The sequence below is a fragment of the Malurus melanocephalus genome, unplaced genomic scaffold (assembly GCF_030028575.1).
Source record: "Malurus melanocephalus ecotype Western Australia unplaced genomic scaffold, MMel_1.1 scaffold_144, whole genome shotgun sequence".
Classification (NCBI taxonomy): domain Eukaryota; kingdom Metazoa; phylum Chordata; class Aves; order Passeriformes; family Maluridae; genus Malurus; species Malurus melanocephalus.
The window spans coordinates 1644680-1665657 of NW_026623376.1; the positions used below are offsets into that span (position 1 = coordinate 1644680).

Consider the following 20978-nt stretch of genomic DNA (forward strand, 5'->3'; position numbering starts at 1 on the left):
CAGTTTGCACATGTGGAATGGTTGTGCTGGAAGAGATGCCTAAGAAGGGGAGCAATGAGATCTTTGCTTTTCCTTTCAAAGTGCAATATTTGTTTTAAGAGTATTGAAAGTATTCTTTCATACTCCCACCCCTCTGTTYAATAACTATTTGCTGCTGCTTATGTTAAATACGTCTGCACCTCACACATTAGTGGTACCTAATCCCACAGCAATATTTCAGTGTAAAATCAATTGGAATTGCCTGTATAAACGTGTGTAACATATGCAGTGGGAGGAAGCTTTGGGCAGCTTTTGGGGCCCAGTAGCTCTGGTCTCATAAGGGGATCCGAGCCCACAGAGCTGCCTGTTCCAGCCTGGGGACACTGGGGACACTGAGCCCCCATGTCCCCTGTGCCCTTCCTTGCTGATCAGGGACATGCATTAGTTTTTCATATAAAACATCCAAGGAAAATGATCTTTCTCCTCATCCCTAAACTCCATTGCTGAGAATCTGAGCCCAGTTTCTGACAGAGAGACATCTACATAGGAAGAGATACTGTAAATTTTAATTCTTTATATATTTTAGGTACTTAAGTGGGCATTGTTGAGGCAAATAGGACTTTAAATGTGAACTTCGAAAAACTTGATTGCGGTTCAGGATCACTCCTGCCATCACACAGAGAGCAATTTGCCTTTTTCTCATTTTCCCTTTTCTTCCCCTCTCCCCTCCTTGCCAGCTGGTCATTCACTCCATTTCACTGTGAGACCCGAGGGGTTTTTTATTTATTGACAGTCTCAGACCTTTTTTACCCCCAAAATGGGCACTCTGCATGTTCTTCCACCTGAGTAACCTTTTTTTTTTTTTTTTTTCCCCCCAAAATGGGCACTCTGCATGTTCTTCCACCTGAGTAACCTGGAGGCAGCCATTTAGTGCCTGCAGGTCGTGTTGGATTCACTAAATCACCCTCAGGATCCCTGTGGGGACCTGCTCTGCAAATGCAGCTCTCACTGGTGTCAGTGAGGATTATGAACATGAATAGTTGGCAGCTCTGGTTTGTACTTTAGGTAGAGACAAATATTTCCATTGAGAAATGCAGGTTTAGTGCAGAAAAATTTGAAATAACACCTTTTTTTTTTTTTTTTTTTTTTAACGTAAGCTCTATCTCATGGACAACCCCAGCTTGTAGCAGCTCCAAAGTTGTTTGAATCTCCCATGCTGGGTGTTAATGGGAACAGGAGCAGTTGAACACATGCACATCAATAGGAGACTAGGAAGCATAAAAATTGAATTCTCTCCTGCCTTTTCCTTTCCTATAGAGAAAATAGGCCCCATTAGTACAGAAAGCTTTGGCAAGGTGGTATTTGCAGTCCAAGGCTGCAAAGCAGCTGCCATCCCCAGTGTGTTGTTCAGCAGAGGGCTTCACTTTTCATTGCTGCCAGTAATCCTATTTACYGTGAGCACAGACTGCCAGCTGGATTCTGGCTGCTGGATGTGGGGTTTTGTTATGAATGGGATGAAATAGTTTTGTGCTGCAGTGGATCTGATGGAGCCACACACACGGGGATGCACTGCCCGGCCGTGGGTGGGGACTGTCAGCCCTTTCCAAGCCGTGGTGTGATGTGAGGAGCCAGCCTGGAGGGCATCAAACACGATTTTTTGTCTCTAAAGCAAATGTTTTTGGGAGTGAACTTCTTTCCCCAGGCATTTCCAGCCATCCCTCTCCTGCTGCTCATGTATTTCTGTGCTGAGCTGTGGAATGTTCCAGCACACCAGGCTGGTGGGGAGGCATTGGCAGGTCCTGGATGGGCTCTGCAGAGAGGGAGRACCTGGGTGTCTTGTCAAAGGGCAGCACCAGCTGCTTCTCTGCTGATAAATTCATCACTTGAGCTCAATGTTCTTAGTGAAAAGAGCTGTGTCCTCTGCACAGGATGGTCCTACTTACTATTGSTATTTATTTATTTAGTGCCTTTACTCCTGTAGAGTTAAATAAAGTGACTCTCTCTGGGTTTTTTTTCCTTTCTGGTCAGGCATCCAAAGAGATGAGATTGTTGGAAATGCTGCCTCTCTTCACTTTCTTTTGATCTGTTTCCTCATTGCTTTGTTCCCTCCAAGCTGCCCGAGAGCTCCGTGTGCTGATCCAGAGGGACAAGTGGCAATGACAGAGACCAGGGTGAAAAACCAGGGACTTCCTTCAATTGTCCCCCCTTTTTACAATGAGTAGATTATCCTCATTTTTCTAGGGTACCAGGGAATGAGCTTGGACAATAAACTGGTGGAAAAGCCCGATTCCAGTCTCCTCTCCAAGATATGGTGCCTACCTGTTCTTGGCTCGTGCCAGGCATCTCACATCTCTGCTTTACACTGGTGCCACTGGTTTTCTGGTCCTTTCATGGCATTCATCTCACCTGTCACCAGCTGTCACCACTGTCTTGAGCTCCCAGGTGTCTGTGCTCACCTTGTGCTCCTTTCTGGGTGTAATTGTGCTGTATCTGTGTGGATCAGCCCAACAACGTGCCCTGCACTGAAATGCCTTTTGTTCTGTTCCCTTTCTTAAAAGAATAAAAAGCCCCATAATGSTGCCTTTGCCCAATATACTCTGATGTTGATGACTGATGATTGCAGCTTATTCCAGCTTTTTATCCCAAGCTTTTCCTCTTGTGCTATTAAATGTGACCCTCTTGTTGTCATTTGGTGCCTTTGTATTCAAAGGGAAACAATGTTCCGTTGATTTTATCAGTTGTTTCTTGTTTTTATTTCGTGTACAGAGCACTTTCAAAGGGAAGGGAATGAATACACGTATTCTGATTTTATACCCACCCTTTCAGATCCAGCTCTCCTTGGTGTGGGTGACTGAGGAGTGCAGGCTGCTGTCTTTGTTTGGCAAAGGTTAAATCCTGGAGGGACTCTTTGCGTGGCTGTGGACCAGCACTGATGCCTTGGAAGGGAAAATCTCATTGTGGGGGGTGAGGGGAAGGGGCTCTGCCCTGCTGAGCAATTTCCCAAACCAGATGTCCAACTGAACAAATTAAGAAAATTCAGATTAAATTAAAACCACTTGAAACAAAAATACGCCCATTGCAGAAACCCTTAATTAGTTATGGATTTTTATCTATTTTTTTATCTCTTCTAATTGTTTTGGTTTTTTTTTTTTTTAGCTTGTGAGTTTCAATCTGAGAAACCAGTGATATATTCTGCTCCTCAGAATAAAAAGAAAAGGCAGCTAATCTTAGCRTTTTGGTGCTAATGCTCCATTTCTGCACAGATACCCTCAGAGCCAGTTTTAACATTATGTGAAGTTTAAAGGCTTTTCACTTTCAAAATAGCTTTTTTGTAGTTTTTTCATCTTACTGTGTTATCCTTTCAGTAGCCGATAACTCTTCCATCAGGTAAATGCACTTTAAAATGCTTCCTTCAGCACAGAGCAAATATGGAGAGAGTAAAAGGTTTGTAATGCAGGAGAAATGGYATTAATTCTGCTGTCCTCCTTTGTAGAAGAGCGCAGGGGAAAGTAACTGCTGGAGGGTAAGTGGAGATAAAAAAGATGTCTTTTTGTTGAATTTAGGAGTTTAAGATGTTGATGCAAGCACTTAACACTGCTTGGTGCAGGTTGGGGTGATATGGCAGGACTGGGAAAAGAGGGGCAAGGTGTTCTGGAGGTATTTACCTCAGGAGAAGGAAGAGAGCTTGAAATTTCATACTCAGGGGAGAAAAATCTTTAATCACAGCCAGGGTAATTTCCATTATTGATRCAAAAGTGAAATCCTTTTGATTTCAAGGGGTGAGAAGTAGATTTGCCCTGGGGACAGAGCCTCATAAGACTGGGTATTAACTGTGGCTCTTAGGTGTGAGGGGATTTGCTGACAGACTCAAGGGGTTTGTCCTGTATGAGATGAAGGTTTCCATGTGTTAACATTGGCTTTAGATGGAGTTAAACAAAATTGTGTGTCCACAAAATACAGGTGTCCTGGATTAGACAACAAATAGAAAATTAGACAAGTGGAGAATTACAAAATTAGCACTAGGTGCAGAAGACCTGCATGMAGTTGCTTTAAAAATAGTGTTTCTGCTTATTTCTTGTTCTTGGAACAGGAATTCATTGCAGATAACAGAGAGTGGGAAAGGGGATTGCAAATGGTTATTGATCGCTGTTCGGCTGTGGAGATGTCTCAGTCTGGTTTCAAGCTCCTGGAGCATTTTCTGCTCACTCRCACTGACCAGCCCTGAATTAAAACTTGGGGCACTGCAGTCTCTTGTGCTGGAACAAGGGGAGCTGCTGGGGCACATCTGGAATTTGGGAGGAATGTTTGTATTTTTTTAATGTATGTSAGTAACATTGCAATTAAATCAACTCGCTCTGCCTGGCCATGCACTCACCTGAGTGCAGCTTTTGCTCCCCAGCTTGGCTTGAGCAACGATCTGAGAACTTTGAGCTGCTGAGCAGATGCCACCATTGAGCAGAGCTGGGTTCATTTCAGGGTTATCTGCACTCTCAGTGCAATGTGTAGGTTTGTCTTCATGACTGTTTGTCTTCCACTGGAAGATGTTGGGTTTGTTTGGATTTGCTACCATTTAAATGTGCTTCGTTCCTCAGTTTTTGTAAACCTTAACAGATAAGCACTGCATAATGTATATGGACAATATTTTAAAGACACATCCTGTTCTCACTAATTTTTAAAGGCAATCCCAAGGTGGGATGCAGTCCTGGATGTGCTGCCAGCCCCTTGCCTGCCCTGCACATCCCTGCAAGTGTTCAGGGCTGGGTTGGATAAGGTTTGGAGCAGCCTGGGACAGTGAAAGGTGAAACAAGATGATCTTTAATGTCCCTTTCAACCCAAACCATTCTATGATTCTAGGAAAAYTGTTTCATAAAGTATCCTTTCTTCAGTGTCCCAATGCAGATATAACAYGTCTTAGTTCAGTATTTGTGTGATTATAATTCTCTCCATAATGGACCTGTTTGGCTCCTGCCTCACACTTSTGCTGGATGGTGGCACTGCTGTGCYCWTAATCTATGAGGCTCTAAARCATCTAGTTGGRAAAACATAAATGAAATGTCTCAGGGGGGGAAAAATGTGAAAAGACACTGTGCAGCCTCAACAGTTTGAAGCTGGAGGTTTATGCTGATTTAGGTGTGATGCAGGAGGGGCACTAATCCTGCTACTGGGGCTGCTGCTCGGTCAAGGAATGTGTCCATCAGTCAAACACAGATTTTACTTTACCCAGGAGAAAAAGCCACTGATACACAAAACACCTGCACTAACACAAACCCCATTACAACTAAATAGCTTTAATATATTTTTCCCCTTTTATTTCCAGCAAATGTCAGCTTTTACAAGAAAGTATCAGTTGTTTGAAATAGACTCACAAAACAAATCCAGTCCCTAATTTTCACACAGAGCTGTCTGACTTCCTTTATGTGTAGTTGTAAATGACTGAAGTGTTGCAAGTTGTACAGAGATGCAGCTCTTGAAAGATTCTGTATTTTTTACCCTTGTAAATTAATCTGCTTGGGAGGAAGGGGCAGGAGAAGGAAGGGACAGTAAAAGACTCTATAGATTCATTTTCTCAACAGACCAAGCTGAGTTGTTCTTTGAAATTATCATCCTAAAGATTTTTTTCACCCTTCATTTCATGATCTTCTCCATCTCCAGTGAGGGGTTCAAGCAAGGAGGGCAGATTTAGATTGGATATTAGGAAAAAATCCTTCCCTGTGAGGATGCTGAGGCCCTGGCACAGGGTTTCCAGAGAAGCTGTGACTGCTCCATCCCTGGGAGTGTCCAAGGCCAGGTTGGACAGAGCTTGGAGCACCCTGGGATWGTGGAAGRTGTCAGGCAAGTCATCCGTAATTATTTTATTATTGGATTCTAATCTCCCCCTTGTCTCTGCCACAAGAATTTCATTGAAAGAATAGCAGAAAGATACATGACACAAAGAATAAAAGCCCACTGAAAACAAGGAAGGGGAGCCAGGCTGGTGCTGAGAGCAGGAGTGAAGAAATGGGACAGACACAAGAATCAAGAACAAGATTAAAGGCAGCAAGACTGATTTTGAGAAGAGACCCGTGGGAATTTCACTGCCTTTCTTCAGAAGAATCTATTCTTCTGATACAGAGTTTTACCAAAGGAACCAAAGGATTGATGTGATCTGTTCCCTCCAGATCTGAGACTGTAAATTTTCAGGGTTTTTTTGATACTGAGAAAATTAAAACTACGATCAAGTAAGATACACAAGTGCACACATGCACATTGCTTCTGTKCTTCACTGGGCTTCTCACAGCCCTGGAAATATGGGTGCTCAAGGAAACATTGAATTAAGTCAGTTTTACATCACAGAATCATGGGATGGTCTGGGTTGRAARGGAGCTTAAAGTTCAYCTTGTTCCAACTCCCCTGCCATGGCCAGRGACACYTTCCACTAGACCAGGTTGTTCAAAACCCTGCCCAGCCTGGCTGTGAACACTAAATCCTTCTGATCAATGCAGGAAATGTATTAATCTTCTGCTAACATTGTGCTGTTTCTTGTTTAGTTAGTTGTGGGGAGCTGCTAAACAGCTCACAAACACAGGGAGAGGGGTGATGCAAATGGACAAATTTACATTTCTGTCTATACTTGCTGCACAGAAGATAATAAAATTGCCTTCAGTATGCAGTACCTATCATAGATAAATTTAGATAAACATTTAATAAAGAGCAATTTTATGAATTGCCTCTCTAGCAGCTCTTTCAAGAAGAGAATAATCAAGAAAATTGTGCATGGTAAAGTTTCATGGCAAGGATCTAAATATATATGGTCTTATACCTGGGTTGRTGTTTCTTCCTCAGTAATTTCTGTATATGCCTTACATAGTTTTGATCTTTTCATCTCTACGTTTCTTTTGTCTCTTTCTTCTTGTTGGTGCCCTCACAGACCACAATACCATCCGAAAATAATATTTAATAAAGCTTTTGATCTCACAGTGTTTGGATGGATTGGAAATAGGGCAAAATTAGGCTAATCATACTAAGAATAGTGTGATTACTTCTGATTTTCAAATGTCTTTTCATGTCATGACCTCCAATGGTTTTCAGAGTTCTGACAGATAAAGAAAGTACCATTAATTCCCATTTCAAATTTAAAAAATGATACCAAAAAAAAAATCTATAGTATTGAGATCTTCCTTGGCATTGTGTGCAGAATAACTGGTTGCTATTATCGAGCTTCTGTTGAGCAATTACAATTTGTTTCCATTTGATATGAAACTGCAGACACAGATTAAGCAGTTCCCTTMATTCTGCTGTCCTTGATGCAGCCATTTGTCACAACACTCCTTTCCAGAGTCTATTTTCCTTTCCTTCTGGTGCTGGTTTGGTTTTTTTAATTTTAATTCTGTGAATCTTCCTGAGATAACATTACTATCTGGGAAATCTTCCTAATTTTTGTTCTGAGGAAGCTTCCCATATTATCCTGCCTTTTGTTTCATGTAGAGCATCAAAACTCGTGAAAATGATTGATTTTCTGTCCTCCTCTTCCAAGGGTGGTGTGTCCCTCTCCATCCTGTGCACAAACACACAGAGTTGTCACATGGACCTTGAAAGAAAATAGTTTGCATCTATAGCAGATCATATGCTTGAAACAGATCTTATTCTCTGTGTTAATCTCCAGGACAAGTCACCATTTTTCTTTATAAAAAGCTCATTGTTACTTGAGGGAAAACTTGCTTTTTACATGTAAATGTAATAATTTACACTTCTGCTGTGTGTAAGGCACGTTTTATGAGCAGTGATAYGACAGAGCTGCTCAGTTTTTGGTTTTGCTTTCTGTGATGGGTTTGTCTGGTTGGTCCTAAGAGAAATCAGTGCTTTTCCTGAACCCAACCTTTCTCTGGAAGTTTTGAGGAAGAATAGGATTATTTTGGGGAGTGGRAAAAAAAGCATGTGAGCCTTAGTTTGATCCGTAACACATTTAGTGGTGTGCAAAAGGAAGATGAGGTCCCTGTCTTTAAGAATTAATGAGCAGTCAGAGGATGTGCGTTCTCCAACGTGGCAGGAACATCTTAATTTCCTCATTAAAATCTTGCTTTGAGATGCAGGCAGCCTGTTAACCAACCTTACAAAATTCCTGAACTCAGTTATTTTCTGCCTGCACCAGGCCCTTGTCATTTTTCCACTGGAATTCTAAATTTCTTGGGAGCAACCAGGATCTAATTTGAGAGGTCAGTTGTGTTCATGGGTGTATGAGACTGGGCTTCCTCTGTCCATCCTTCTGGCCTTAATATGAGGTAACACCTCAGCCTCCAGCCATGTTGAGTAAACTTAATTAGTGTTGAAAAGGGGCTTGTTTTGCAAGATGATAAATTTTTAACCTATGTAAATTACTTTCTTTGCAACTAATAAATTGAATAAATTATGCCTTTTCCATGCAGTACAGTGGGGCTCATAAATACTTTGTGCAGTTAGCTGGTAGTTTCACTTGATTACCTTTCCCATTTCTGCTTTTAATAATTCTTGCAAGAGTGAGGAATTCAGTCACTTTTAATAATTCCAAAAAAAAGCAGRGAAAGGTAAGTTCCATGCCTCTGAGCTGCACACCACTATCCTGCCCATGGGATCCACCTTGRTGCAATCAAGAAAAGTCCCTTTCCATGGTTCATGGTGCTGCTCCAGATGAATTAGTTATTGGATAAAGACAGCAGTGCTTTTACAGTCAAACATTTCCTTTTCTCTGCATTTTCACTGCTCTGTTTTGTTTCACACCCCATTGCTGTCCTCGCTGGGCAGAGGGTCCGTCAGTACAGCTGAGTGAGCTTGTGGGGAGCTTCAGTTCTTCAAAGGATTATGCAAATAATAATTGAATTAAAGAGCTGCTGTCAACATTACGAGATTCTGGCAAAGACAGCCCTGTTAGCACTCTGCTTGCAGACACACAGATTTCAGAGGACTTAGACCAGGAGAAGCACATCAGTATTCCTGAATACTTGAATATTTCCTTTCTGGCTGTTTGCAGAGTGTCCTTCTTAACYCCTTACCAAACTAAGCTGTTTAACCAGGAGTTGCCTGTCTGGGAACACAGAATAAATTAAACTCTGAATAAAATGAATGAGGCATAAATATAGCCAGGGTTTCCGGGATTTTTGCATCGTAACCATCTGGGGTGGATGGAGGAAAGATTAAGTATTTTATATTTTTTTTTTCATAAGCTGGTTTTTCAACCAGATTGACATATCATTAAAAAACTTAAAAATTCCATTTTAATAAAAATAATGTTTGTCTTCAGTTAAGCAAATTTTATATTAAAAATCAAAATACCAAAAATACTTGAGGCTCTTGAGAGGGTTTTTGCTGCTGTCAGGGTGCTGCTGTCACCTGCCCAATGTGACCTGGTGCATTAAATCAGAGCAGCCCACCTTGAAGGAGGAGGCAGCAATAACCTTCAGCGAGATGCATGACACAGTCCTTGGCTGGTGCAAGCTCTGGGAGATCAATTTTTAGTGATCAAGKCAGCCCACGAAGGTCTTTGCTGTAGTTGTACCTGAATTACATTTATATAGACAATAATAGCTCCCGAATCTGGATTTTTGAATAACTTTAATAGCAAATAATAGTCTCCAAAACATATATTTTTGGGCACATCTTGATGGATAAGCCAAGTGCCTGTACGGATTCAGGTCCTACCACTGAGAGAGGAGGAAGAGGGTGCTTGACCAGAGCTTCCTCAATCCTTGTCCTTTGGGCTGCTCTGATTWGCAGCAGGCACTAATAAATGGTATGGCCTTGACAGTGAGGTCTCCCTGAGGTCACAAAATTTGCACTTCTGAGGATAATTTGCAAAAATTCTGGAACAATTAGAAAAGTAAGTAAAGAATATTCAGACACTCCTTCCTTGGACTGTACTTTTTGCTCTGCTCAGAGATGCTTTGACCTTCTAGTTTATTACAAGTCAGGAAAAGTCAATATTTCTTAGCTTGCCAAGTTGGAGGAATTTTAATGAGTTATTGAGTCAAACAGTTAATCCTCCAATAACAGACTTTTTTTCCCTTTCAGATTTACAGTGATAAAAACAAAGGCTTAATGGGGACCAGGAAAAATGGGGTTTTGTTAGAAACTCTTKCTTGTCTCTGGGCATGTGCTTTAACCCCTTGACCACGAGTAGATGAAATGGAATTTTAACACTGGGGCATTTTGTATTGGCATGAAATGCTGGGCCGGCAGGGGCAGGGTTGATGTTAGCAGGGAATTTAACATKATAAAAAGGGATTGATAGGTTGAAGTGGCTGGTGCTGATGCTCCTTACATCTCTCTTACATTTGATGGGGGGCTATGGATGAGATCTGCTCTGTGCTCCTACACTGAAGCTGGAAAAATCTGGCTGCTGGAAAAATCTTTGCAGGGAACAGCCCTGGGTGCACTTCAGAGGATGTTGTGGTGCTCCACGTGCTGCAGGATGTGTTCCATTGGATGCTGCAGCACATCTGGAGTGGTGCTTCCMCTGGGGCATCCTCTGAAAGCTGGCACTCACCAAAACCTCGCCAAGAGCCAAACTTGCCTGTGGGAAATGTGGAGAAAAGGGATTTGCTTCCAAACCACCTTGCTGGTTCAGACTGAGTCCCTGGCTGTTGGAAGGCTATGCAAGGCTGGCAGTGGGTTTTGCACAAGGAAATTCTTATTCCTTCTGTAATTATGCCTTTTGCAGCACCCCTTTGTAATGCTCAACTTGGTATATACTCCAATTAGCATAGAATAATCTAATTTCCTGAAACTCTGTTCATTCAGTGTAATGCTAATTATTGCTCTGAGTAGTGGCTTGTTTGGAAGTGCCCTGTCCTGTGTGAATTATAGTAATATWCTCTGTAAGCCTTTAAGTGAGGAAACTTCATAAGCAGAAAATGTTGTAGCACAAGGGCAGCTTCCTAACCCTTTTAAGAGTATCAAAATAATAGAGATATAAGAGCAGAGAGCACAGTAATATTCATATATTACAGAACATCATATCCAGTGAATTCTTAAAAGTAGCATATTTTTCACTCTGTGACATTGCTCAGAATGTAGGGATAGATTCTGATGGTTGCTTTTACAAYGACAAGTGTTTTCCCATAACATCCCCTTCAGTAACAGTCTTTCCTGGGGGTTATTTTTTCCAAGCTCTCAGCAGTTGTCTGTCTGAGCTTTCTTTGAAATCTGTGTGAATTTTAGCCTGGGGGATATTCTGCTTCTGGGTGGAAGCTYCTGTCTCCCAGGGTGGGAGCTGGACTCTGAATGTGGGCAGAGGCTGAGTGCTGGCGCTTAGGGCACTTGGCTGAGTTTTGTGGCTGGAGAATTGTAGGGTTTCAGAATTGCTTCCTGAATGTAACTCACGGTCAAAAGTGTGGTGCAGAAATGCTCTCACTGGGGTTTATTTTGGGCTCTATTTTTGTGAAGAGCTAAAAGAACAAAGGGCCACGCGTCCATCGTTGCCAATGAAGCACTTTGAGCACAGCGTTGGGCTCAGGGAGAGCTGAGGTTTGGGAGCGCAGACCTGAGCGCTCTCCTCAAGCCGCTGCTGTTCAAACRGGAGCGTTTTTCACCTCCAAACCCTTGCTGCTCCTGCTCCTGTCAGGGTGTGCTGCTCTGCTGAGGCACACGTGGCTCACAGTGATGTTTTCTGCTCCTCACAGTGCTCTACGGGCAGGATGGGCTGCAYGCCTCCTGCGAGAGGAAATACTGCGGCCGGGGCAGCCAGTGCGTGCTCAACAGGGACACCAACCAGCCCGAGTGCCGGTGCCTCCAGGACTGCAAGGCCAGCTACATGCCCGTCTGTGGATCTGATGGCAGRTTCTATGAAAACCACTGCCAGCTGCATCGAGCCTCGTGTCTGCAGAGGAAGAAAATCTACATCATCCACAGCAAGGATTGTTTCTTCAAAGGTAGGGCGCTGTTGAAAATAAATGCTTGCGTAGAGCTTTCATCGCTCGTCSTAATCCTGGTAAATGGCTGAACGGTGTGTTTTATTTCTAAGAGCTAAATTTTTCAGGGATGATTTATTCCAGGACAGCAGAGAACATACACAATGTTTTATGCAGCTATTAAGCCCCTGAGTGCCATCACCGTGCAAAATGTAATCATACTGGGAGCTGGTAAATAATTAACATCACCGTGTGCATTGTGCGCACTGTAGTTGTGCTGCTCAATACTTTCAGCTGCCAGTGTAATAACTTTTTACAATCCKATTCATTTGAAAAGGCTTTGAACAAGACAAAGATATTAAGAAAAAGTAGACAGTATAAACAAAAGTTTGTTGCAACATTGAGAAGGAAAAAACTAGTTAAGAAAATGACACAGGCAAAGGAGCTGTTTAAATTAAATAAGAGGAGCAGGGACAGAGTTTAAATAACTCTAAAGACAGTTGTGGTTACCAGTGGGGTGCATACATCTGGAGCTCTTTTACTGGTTCAGTAGCAAATTTCATTATCATCATTGCACCAAATCCAGTCCATGCCTTTCCCATTAATATTTTGTTTGCCATGTACCATCCTGTCACCAAGGGAGACTGCAGGAGTAGGAGTGTGTGATAAAATGCCAGGGAATGGAAGAAGTTGTRAATTATTTTACTTCTAATGAGAGGTCTCATAAAAGGCTTCACTAGCGGATATCTTTAAAGCTCATTGTCAAAAATGACTCCACRTACCTACAGGAACATTTGAGTGGGTTGTTGCAAATATATCCAGTGACATTTACGTGATCAAATATGAAAATAATTCCTTTATCTTCAGCTCACTTAAGCCCCCAAGGAGATTGGCTGTATACAGAGCTATCCATCATGAGTTCTTGTTTACTAACACAATGCTACAAGAGCCTATTTAAGAAACAGGAGCCCATGTGGAGAGTCTTATTAATATGTCCTTGTGATACCCTCTGGAGATAGAAAAGCATTGCCATTCTTGTGTCTTGGAGGAGACCTGGAGACTGTASTGAATTTTTTCCAGAGCTGTGTAGGCACTGCTTGGCAGTGCACTGCAAAGTTTCATTTGTTTTGGATGTCTGGCTGTGGAGGGACAGCAGAGCTGCTCARAGCATTGACTCTGTGAACACCCAGGGTTGGTTTGTCACAGGCAGCCTCTAAATTGACCAAAGCAGGTAATTAGGTRTAGGATCAATAGACCTTGTACAAAGTTAATCATGGAAAGGGGACACCCAAAGGCATATTTCGAGGGACAGCACATGAGCATGTCAAGGCAAAGAGGGAATTTTTGCTTGYCACATTAAAAAAGAAGCCTCTAGAAAGGACACTTGTGCCTTGCTCTGACTGCTTGCTTCTGCTCTGGATATTAAGTCAGATCAGGATATGGATCAGGCTGGAAACTCTGTCCATCCCTGACAAAGATGCAGGTGGGCCTCTGCAGCATGRGAAACCTTGCAAAGAAAGGGGAAGGCTTCATTTCAGAGATCCTCAGCAACCCCCAGTCCATTCAGGGGATTTTCTTCCCCTGACTGCCAAAAAGTGACTTCAGTTTTTTCATTCTTGACATCACCCACCTTTTCACGACAGTGCTTTTGGCCTGGGTTTTTATTGGTTCCTTATCACGTCCAGTGTTAAAGAAAATGAGTTCTTATTGCAGTAATCAGCTCCTGCAGTGGCTGTATTATACCTAATGATACAATGTCACGCTTGAATACTTCCCTGAACAAACCATGAAATGATGTCAGAAAGTAGTTTTGTGTCCCAGTTTAAAGTAACCCTCGAACTCTTGCCAGGGAGCACTGCTTAAATCTGCTTTTCAGCAGAATAACAGCTTTATGGAAGGGAAGAAAGAAACAAGCTCACTTCTCTTCCCACGTGAATAAGTAAAAATGTACTTCACACCTCTGTCTGCAGAGATAACATACAGAAAAAAATTTACCTTAAGTGGGGAATAATCCCASGGAGTGGGACTCCATAGAAATATGAGGCTTCAGCCCCTTTTTCTGACATGCAGTTCTTGAGTAACCTTCTGTGCATCACTCTGTTTACTGGTGCATCAGTCTCCTATTTCTATATCAAGAAATAGAGTGGTTTCTTTTAAATAGAAATTTTCAGTGAGCAATTAAGGTACAGGTTTTTAAGCACTGTTATAAGTATAACATGAAGTRTAAAATTTTGGCTGGAGAAGAATCTTAGAGGTGCAAAGAATCCCAGAATGGTTTAGGGTGGAAGGAACCTTAATGAACCTCCTGTTCCAACCCCACTGCTGTGGTCAGGGACACCTTCCCCTGSTTGCTCAGGGGTACACCTGGCACTAAGCACATGTTTTGTTTGCTTTCTATCAAGGAGATAATTTAATTATTTTAGTACAGGCAGACTGATGAGCAGGCTGCTTCACTGTTTTTTGTCCCATTGGCTGGTTCAATTAACACTTAAATTCCTGTGCAGGGTTGAGGGACACTGCAGATTGCATATCTGTGTTTGCTCTGCCAGTTTGCCCAGTTATCAGGGACAAACTGGGGGGACTTAAGGTATGACAGAGATCAAATGCCCTCATTCTGCTTTGGCTGAGCTAGGTTTATCCACAGCAAACTGGTAATAAAGCAAACAGCAGAGATTTGTTTTCTTTTGTGTATTTTCGGAAAGGTTTTTTTTTTGTCTTTTTTTCACATTTATCAGATGTGAAGTGCTTTGTAAATACTGGTGGAGAGCAGAATCTCCTGTGTGAGTAGAAGCAGTGCTTCATTTGCCTCAGCACTTTGCATTCTGTGCCATCAATAGTGTTGGGAACAGCAGAAGAGAATTTGTCCCTGGGGAAATGACTGATTTCTCCTTGGCCCAGCCTGGAATGAAATGRCTCCTTAAAACCTTGAGAGTCCAAAACATTGAAAAAACTTGTGGAAATGTGAGTGAAGCAAGGAGAGATCCCTGCAGGAGTGATCTCCCCAGGCTTTATCCTGCAGCTTCTGTTGCAGCACAGTTCCTCACACACAAAACTAAATGCAGTCTGTTTTCCTCAGATGACGAAGCAAATGATGGGAAACTTCACTTGGGAGTTTGAAGTCACAAGGGAAATACTGTGAAGCAGAAATCCTAAATCCAGAGATCTCAGGAGAAATGTCAATCCCACTCATAGCTGTTCACATTCCCCTTGATCTGGTTATCTTTCCTGGTGTGAAAAACAGTTTGGTTTTCCCACAGGAAAATGTTCTATTTAGGACTTCTCTACTATGTGGCAGATTTTTTTTCATTTTCTGTTTTCACTGTTTTGTGCGTTTCCGTAGTCATTTGATTCAAGTGTTGGTGATTTTCATTGCGTAAAAAGAACCACGAGGATAAAAGTGCTTTTACTCTGTGCCAAACTGGTGAGGAAAGAAGTTTTTCTTACCCAAAAGTACTCCCAATACCCATGAAGACTGGAAAGATAGCTGTGATCATAAGAACAATTGTTCCACAGATGTCCAGAATTGACCTGAAAATGTTCCTATTTGAATAAATGCCTTAGATAATGAGGTTATATCATTTTAGCATGGTATTTTGGACTATGCTTTGCTTTTCCATAGCAGTAGTCCCCTTTTTTTCCACTTCTGTTCMTTTTTCTTTCCTTTTGACTGTTTACACTCACTCTGTCTCTTCCCTCACTTTTCTCTCATTATTTCTGGCCAGAGAAAGCTGCACAGACACCGTTCAATAGCTTTCCTTCCCTCACCTCCTTCCTTCCTCCAGAAACATCAGAGCAATGCACTTCCCTAGCAGTTTGCCTACATTAGAGAAATTCTGTTTAGAGCTGTGCTTTTCCATTTTCAGGGTTTAGGAGTAATTTTTCCCTTTCTTTCTTTCCTTCCCTTCCTGCTTTTTTCTGCCTGATCAGCAATCTCCTCTGCATCAGCCAAGCCCCTGCTAGAGGAAGGCAGCCACGTTTGTTTCCCAAGCTCATTCCTTATTTTCTATGGTTCTGACATCTTCCCTTTTTCCAGGTGGATTGGGTTTTTTTGTAAAAAGCTCAGCTTTTCTTGCCAGCAGCTTTGTGCTGCAGCTGGTCAGATTGAGTTTGTGCTCTGCCATGAATTCAATCCAACTTAGTTGACCAAATTCTTGAACTTTCCATTATGTAAATGCGCTGTACCTGTGCCGATTGCTTAATTCATTTTTTTTGTCCATTCAGTCCAACTTGTACTAAAGCTGTAATTTTATGAAATCTGACAGAATTTTATGCAGAGAGATGGTGTGCTGTAAAAGCACGTTCATGTCTGGTATTCCAGTCCCATTCTCCTCCTTCCTCCCTCCTCTTCTGAAATGTCAGTACTAATTTTTCAATAATTCGGTCCCATTGCTTAAAATATATGTCTTTTTTTTTCTTTTAAGCAAGTACCTGACAGTAATTTTCCTCCTTATACAAGGTCAATTCTTGCCCTGTAATAAATCATAATTTTATACATATTTTGTACAGAATTTAAAAATAWATCTCTGGAAAACCACCTGCCTTTCTCCTTTCTGTTGCACGAACAGTCCCACTGTTTGGTTTGAGGCTTTTGCTGTTGCTCAGAACGATATTTCATGCCATGAATTTGTATCTATAATCTTCTAAAGCGTGCACAGCTGTGTGCTGGGTTGCTCTGCATGTGCACACACGTGTGAGTGTGTTTGCACATTGAAGGAGTGAGAATACTGAGTTCTCTCAGGATATTCATGCACAGATAATGTAGCAGAGGATAGAACCTGGCTCTGCATGGTGAGAGAATGAGAGTGAAGGGCACAGAGATGCTTAGTGTGGTGTAAGGAGGTGGCTTCCCCTTGGAGATTGGTTGAGTTCAGGGACAGGCTGCCCAGGTGACAACTCTGTCTCTGGGGGCTTTCAGAACGTGGCTGAGAGCAGCCCTGAGCAACCTGGGCTCACCCTGCACTAAAAGTTTAGATGGAAGCCTCTTCCAGCCCCTATCACCCCATAATCTTAGGATTTCATGACCTTAGGTAATGGCATCTTTCATTTTCAGTTACTCTGTCTTTCCTCCAGTTCTCAAAAAGTTTTTTTTTCTAATTAAGGAAAATTATAATCTGCTGTATGTTGACAGAAAATTTTCTATGCTTGAATGTAAATAAATTACAAACCCAGGGAAAAAAAAAAAAACCAAGCAGGCTGATAACTCATATCACTGCAGCAATCTCAACTCTCAAATACATATGAATTCAGCCTCAGGTGGTGGTGGTTTATTTCCTCTGTACTTTATTTGTTGTCCATGTGTTAGTTCTGTGCTTTGTTACTTCCAGAAGCAATTTGTTCTACAGAATAGCATTTCAAAACATCTCTGGGAAGGTGTTGAATGTTTTGCTCATTACGTGCTTGCAGAACGGGCAGASCCGCTCCATTGCTGGTTGGGAGGCTGGAAGGAAATCTGCTCCATTTAACACTCTCTGTCTTTCCAGCTGGAAAAAATGTGAGTGTGAACTAATGGCACTTTTCCCAGCTGGCAATTAATATTTGCCGATTTAACTTTGCAGCAGTGCTGACAGACTGCTCYGGTGGCAGCGAGCTGGGAGCGGGGCTGCAGGGGGAAGGCAATTAATCCCTCTGGGAGGAGGCTGGGGGCTTTTGACAAGGAGGTCAGGCCTCTAATGATCATTTCAGTGTCCAGTGTAAATATATTAGGAGTTTGAAGTGTTATAAAGAGAGATGAGTGCTRTATAAAATGAAGGAATGTGTTTGCTGTCAGTAGAGTTGATGCAGCTCTTATTACACTGAATTCCAGAGGGATTCCTTTCTATTCCCACACAGCTTTTTCAGCTCCCTCCACTAAGTCTTTTGAGGAGGGATCAGTTCTACCCCGATTTTCAGGCTGACTGCTCTTAGATGTGATTGATAACTAAACACCTAATAAACAGACTGCATCAATCTTTGGGGTAAATTATGGAAATTCCATTGATTTATGTGAGGATGCAAACATGGGACTGCTAATCTGCTCCTAGCTTGGGTAATAGGAATTTTCTAGGAATATGTTTAAGATCTTGAAGAGTATTTTCCATTTTAAGAGAAAATGGAATGTTTATATTCCTRAAATTCATGGAAGGGAAGTCTTGGCTGAGTCAGTTGTGAAACTTCCTGGTATGGTTGGGCTTTCACTGGAAATTAAATGCCAGTAACAAGAGTGGGGAAAGTGTAGGCATAAGAAAAATAATCAAAAGTACCAGAGATCCTGAAGATGTCCAACAAAAAGAGTTTGATTTTAATATTAGTAAAAGAATGCCTTTGCTGAGGGCCTCATGGCCATAATGAGCGTCTTGTAGATGGGAAGGAAAGTGGGACTGGAGCAATGCAATGGGCACTGAATTGGACATGGTCAGTCAAAAGGTGAATTATGCCCACTGGAGCTCCTCACAGCAGTGTCATTATCTGCTTTTCTGCTTGGCCAAAAAGAAATTTGTTTCCCTAGTGCTGTGACTCTAACATAGACCAGTGAAAGATTTTAGTTCCAGTCAGTAAAGCYGAAATGGAGGAACTCACCCCGTGGATGAAGCTAGTGGAAAAAGTGGTGTTATCTAATGTGATCCCTATCYAGCATTCTTGGTGTTTTTATAGCTCCCATTTGAGGCAGCAGCCATTGGGGAGTAACTGTGTTGTGGCTTTTTTTTCTAAATATGAAATCGTGTAACATTTGCTAACAGCGTTCATGACCGTGACCCCCATGAACAGTTTTATTTGGTGACTGTTATCTGTCTCATCTTGTTCAGGGGCCAGTCTATTAATCTTCTCCAGTTGCCAGTCTTGATGTGTGTGGCCATAATATCTCCCGTAAACCAGACAGCTTCATATTATGTATCAGCTACCGAAAAAAGGAATTAAAGGGGATTTCAGCAGCAGTATTGACATCTTGGAAAAGAAAAGTGAGAATTACTCTCTCTAATTTGTTTCCCCTGTGTAACTGAGGGTGTACTGGTTGAACTGGAGTCAGTGAAGCCTGTGGTTACTGGAATGGGCAGTCTGGCTCCCTTGCTGGAGGACCACTCCAGCATCCTGCAGTGTGTAGCAATCCCTGCCCTGCACAAATGTAAAGGAAGGTATGAGAGGTGATTAAAAAAGGGATTTAARGAACTGTGTACACGTTGGAAATAGAAAAGTTCAACCTAAACCTCCGTGGCATGGAGGAAGAAAATACTGACGTGAATCAGGTGGAATCAGTCTGAAATTCTCCAAGTTTCAGCTTGATGTTCTTGAGGGCAGGGAAATGAGATGCAGCTTGTTATTCTTTAGGGTGGCATCTACTCTGAGCCTRGCTCTGCTGAACCTTCACTGCAGTGCTCTCAGGAAAGCTGAGAGGTGATAATGAAGCTTTTTTTGATGCACAGACTTAGCAGTTGTGATGGGGGATGGAGCAGAGGAGGAGGATGGAGAATCAAAGTAAAGGGTGTGGGAGAAGACGAGGGGATGGGGTTTGTATTTACCCGTGGGAGTTCCTGTGCCAATTTGGTGCTGCTATCTGCAACACTCATTATGTCAGGGGGTGTTTTTCTTTCTTTTTTTTTTTATCTATTTTTCTGTGCCCTTTGCATCTGACCCACACTTGTTGTGACTTGGTGGCAGTCTGGACTCACTGYGTCCACCTCGCTCTTCTTTGCAAGTCAGGTTCGTGTTTGCTGTACATTAATTTGGGAGCCCAAACCATACTTAAATATGGAAGAGCCTTATGTAGGAAACATTAAAGAAAATTTGTACTTTCTTTAGTGTGTTAAATTTAATATTAGCTCTCACCATTCCATCAGCAATTTTCCAAAATGCTCTAAGTGGTGTRAAACGGGAGAAATGCCAGCAAAGTGGGGCATGATAGTACAAAGTCATGATTAGAAAGTGACGCATGTACTGAGCTTCTGCATTGCTGAACATCTCACATTCCTGCAAAGAGCTTGAATGCTCAAAAGTTTATCTGYTTTTTTCACAACTCAATTATCTTAAATAGTTTTTTTTTTTTTTCCAAACTAAAATATTCTACGAAGTGTCTACATCCATGGTTTCCCCAGTGGAAGGATACCACATGCCATTACTCAAGTAATTTCAAATGAATTAAAACAAATACTGTAACACTTGTGAAGTCACCTTCATTTCTTTAAAATGACATAAATTTTATCAATAGAAAAATGGCTGATTTACTTAACAAGTCACCTTTTGAGAGGTGAYTTGCAGCTTGGTGCCAGGGGATCTGCACAGGACACCTCCAGCTCTGTGCTGAGACAGAGGCCAGAGAAAACCTTAATTTAATAATAAGTAAAAAAGCCCCGAACCTCAGAGAGATGGAGAGATTGCTTTAAATGAAAACTGAAAAGGTTAAAAGGTAGAGATGAGCATTAAAGATTAAGATGATTAGATCATGGTAAAGGGCGCTGGAAGCTGAATGAAGGAAAACAAATGGCTAGAATAAATTTTAAGGTAGGGGAGAGTGAGGCAGGGAGATTTAGAAGTGCTTTAAAGATAAAAAGGATTGACACTTGAGAATAGTTGATTAAAAGCTATTCAGCACAAATGCTAATTTTTCTGGGTGTTCAGTATAAAAATCCATGGAGCAAATTGAAATGCTGAGTGCCTGGGAATACCAACAGGCTGGATGCTGTGGATTCAATTAGTGGCTGCAGGGAAAAGCTGGTCCAGCTCCCCCCAGCCCTTGCTCCCTTCCTGCCTCTCTGCTCCAGGATTTAACASGCACTTCTTGCTGGTGTGCCTGAGAGGGCTGAATCCTGCCAGAGATGTCCTGAAGCCATGGGAATACCAGATAAAATGAGCACTTCACAGCGTGGGGTGCCGATAAAGCCCTTTGTAATTTCTCAATTGTTTTTTTGCACAGAGCATTGAAGTTGTTCTCTCCTCAGGGGCTCCCAGAGTGCCAGGAGTGGGGTTGTCTGTCTCCCCTCACCTGCCTGAAATGGAGCTGCTCCCAAAAAAAAATAAAACTTGGCACAGGGGGGTACTGAGTGATCTGTAGATTTGTTCTGCCTGCTCATGACTTGAAAGCTCTTTGGGTAGAAACTTTTTTTTTCTGATAAAAACCCAATTAATAGAGAATAATTTCAAACATAAATCACACAGATAATTATCAGTGCA

General features: G+C 42.0%; 1 protein-coding gene across 1 annotated transcript in view; it reads left to right on the forward strand.

The window, feature by feature from the left end:
* Positions 1 to 20978, forward strand: part of FSTL4 (follistatin like 4) — a 200377-nt gene that overhangs the window by 47410 nt on the left and 131989 nt on the right. The window contains exon 3 of the mRNA XM_057371342.1: positions 11610 to 11858. Within this exon, the coding sequence (XP_057227325.1) occupies positions 11610 to 11858 (249 nt within the window). The remainder of the gene's footprint in view (positions 1 to 11609; positions 11859 to 20978) is intronic.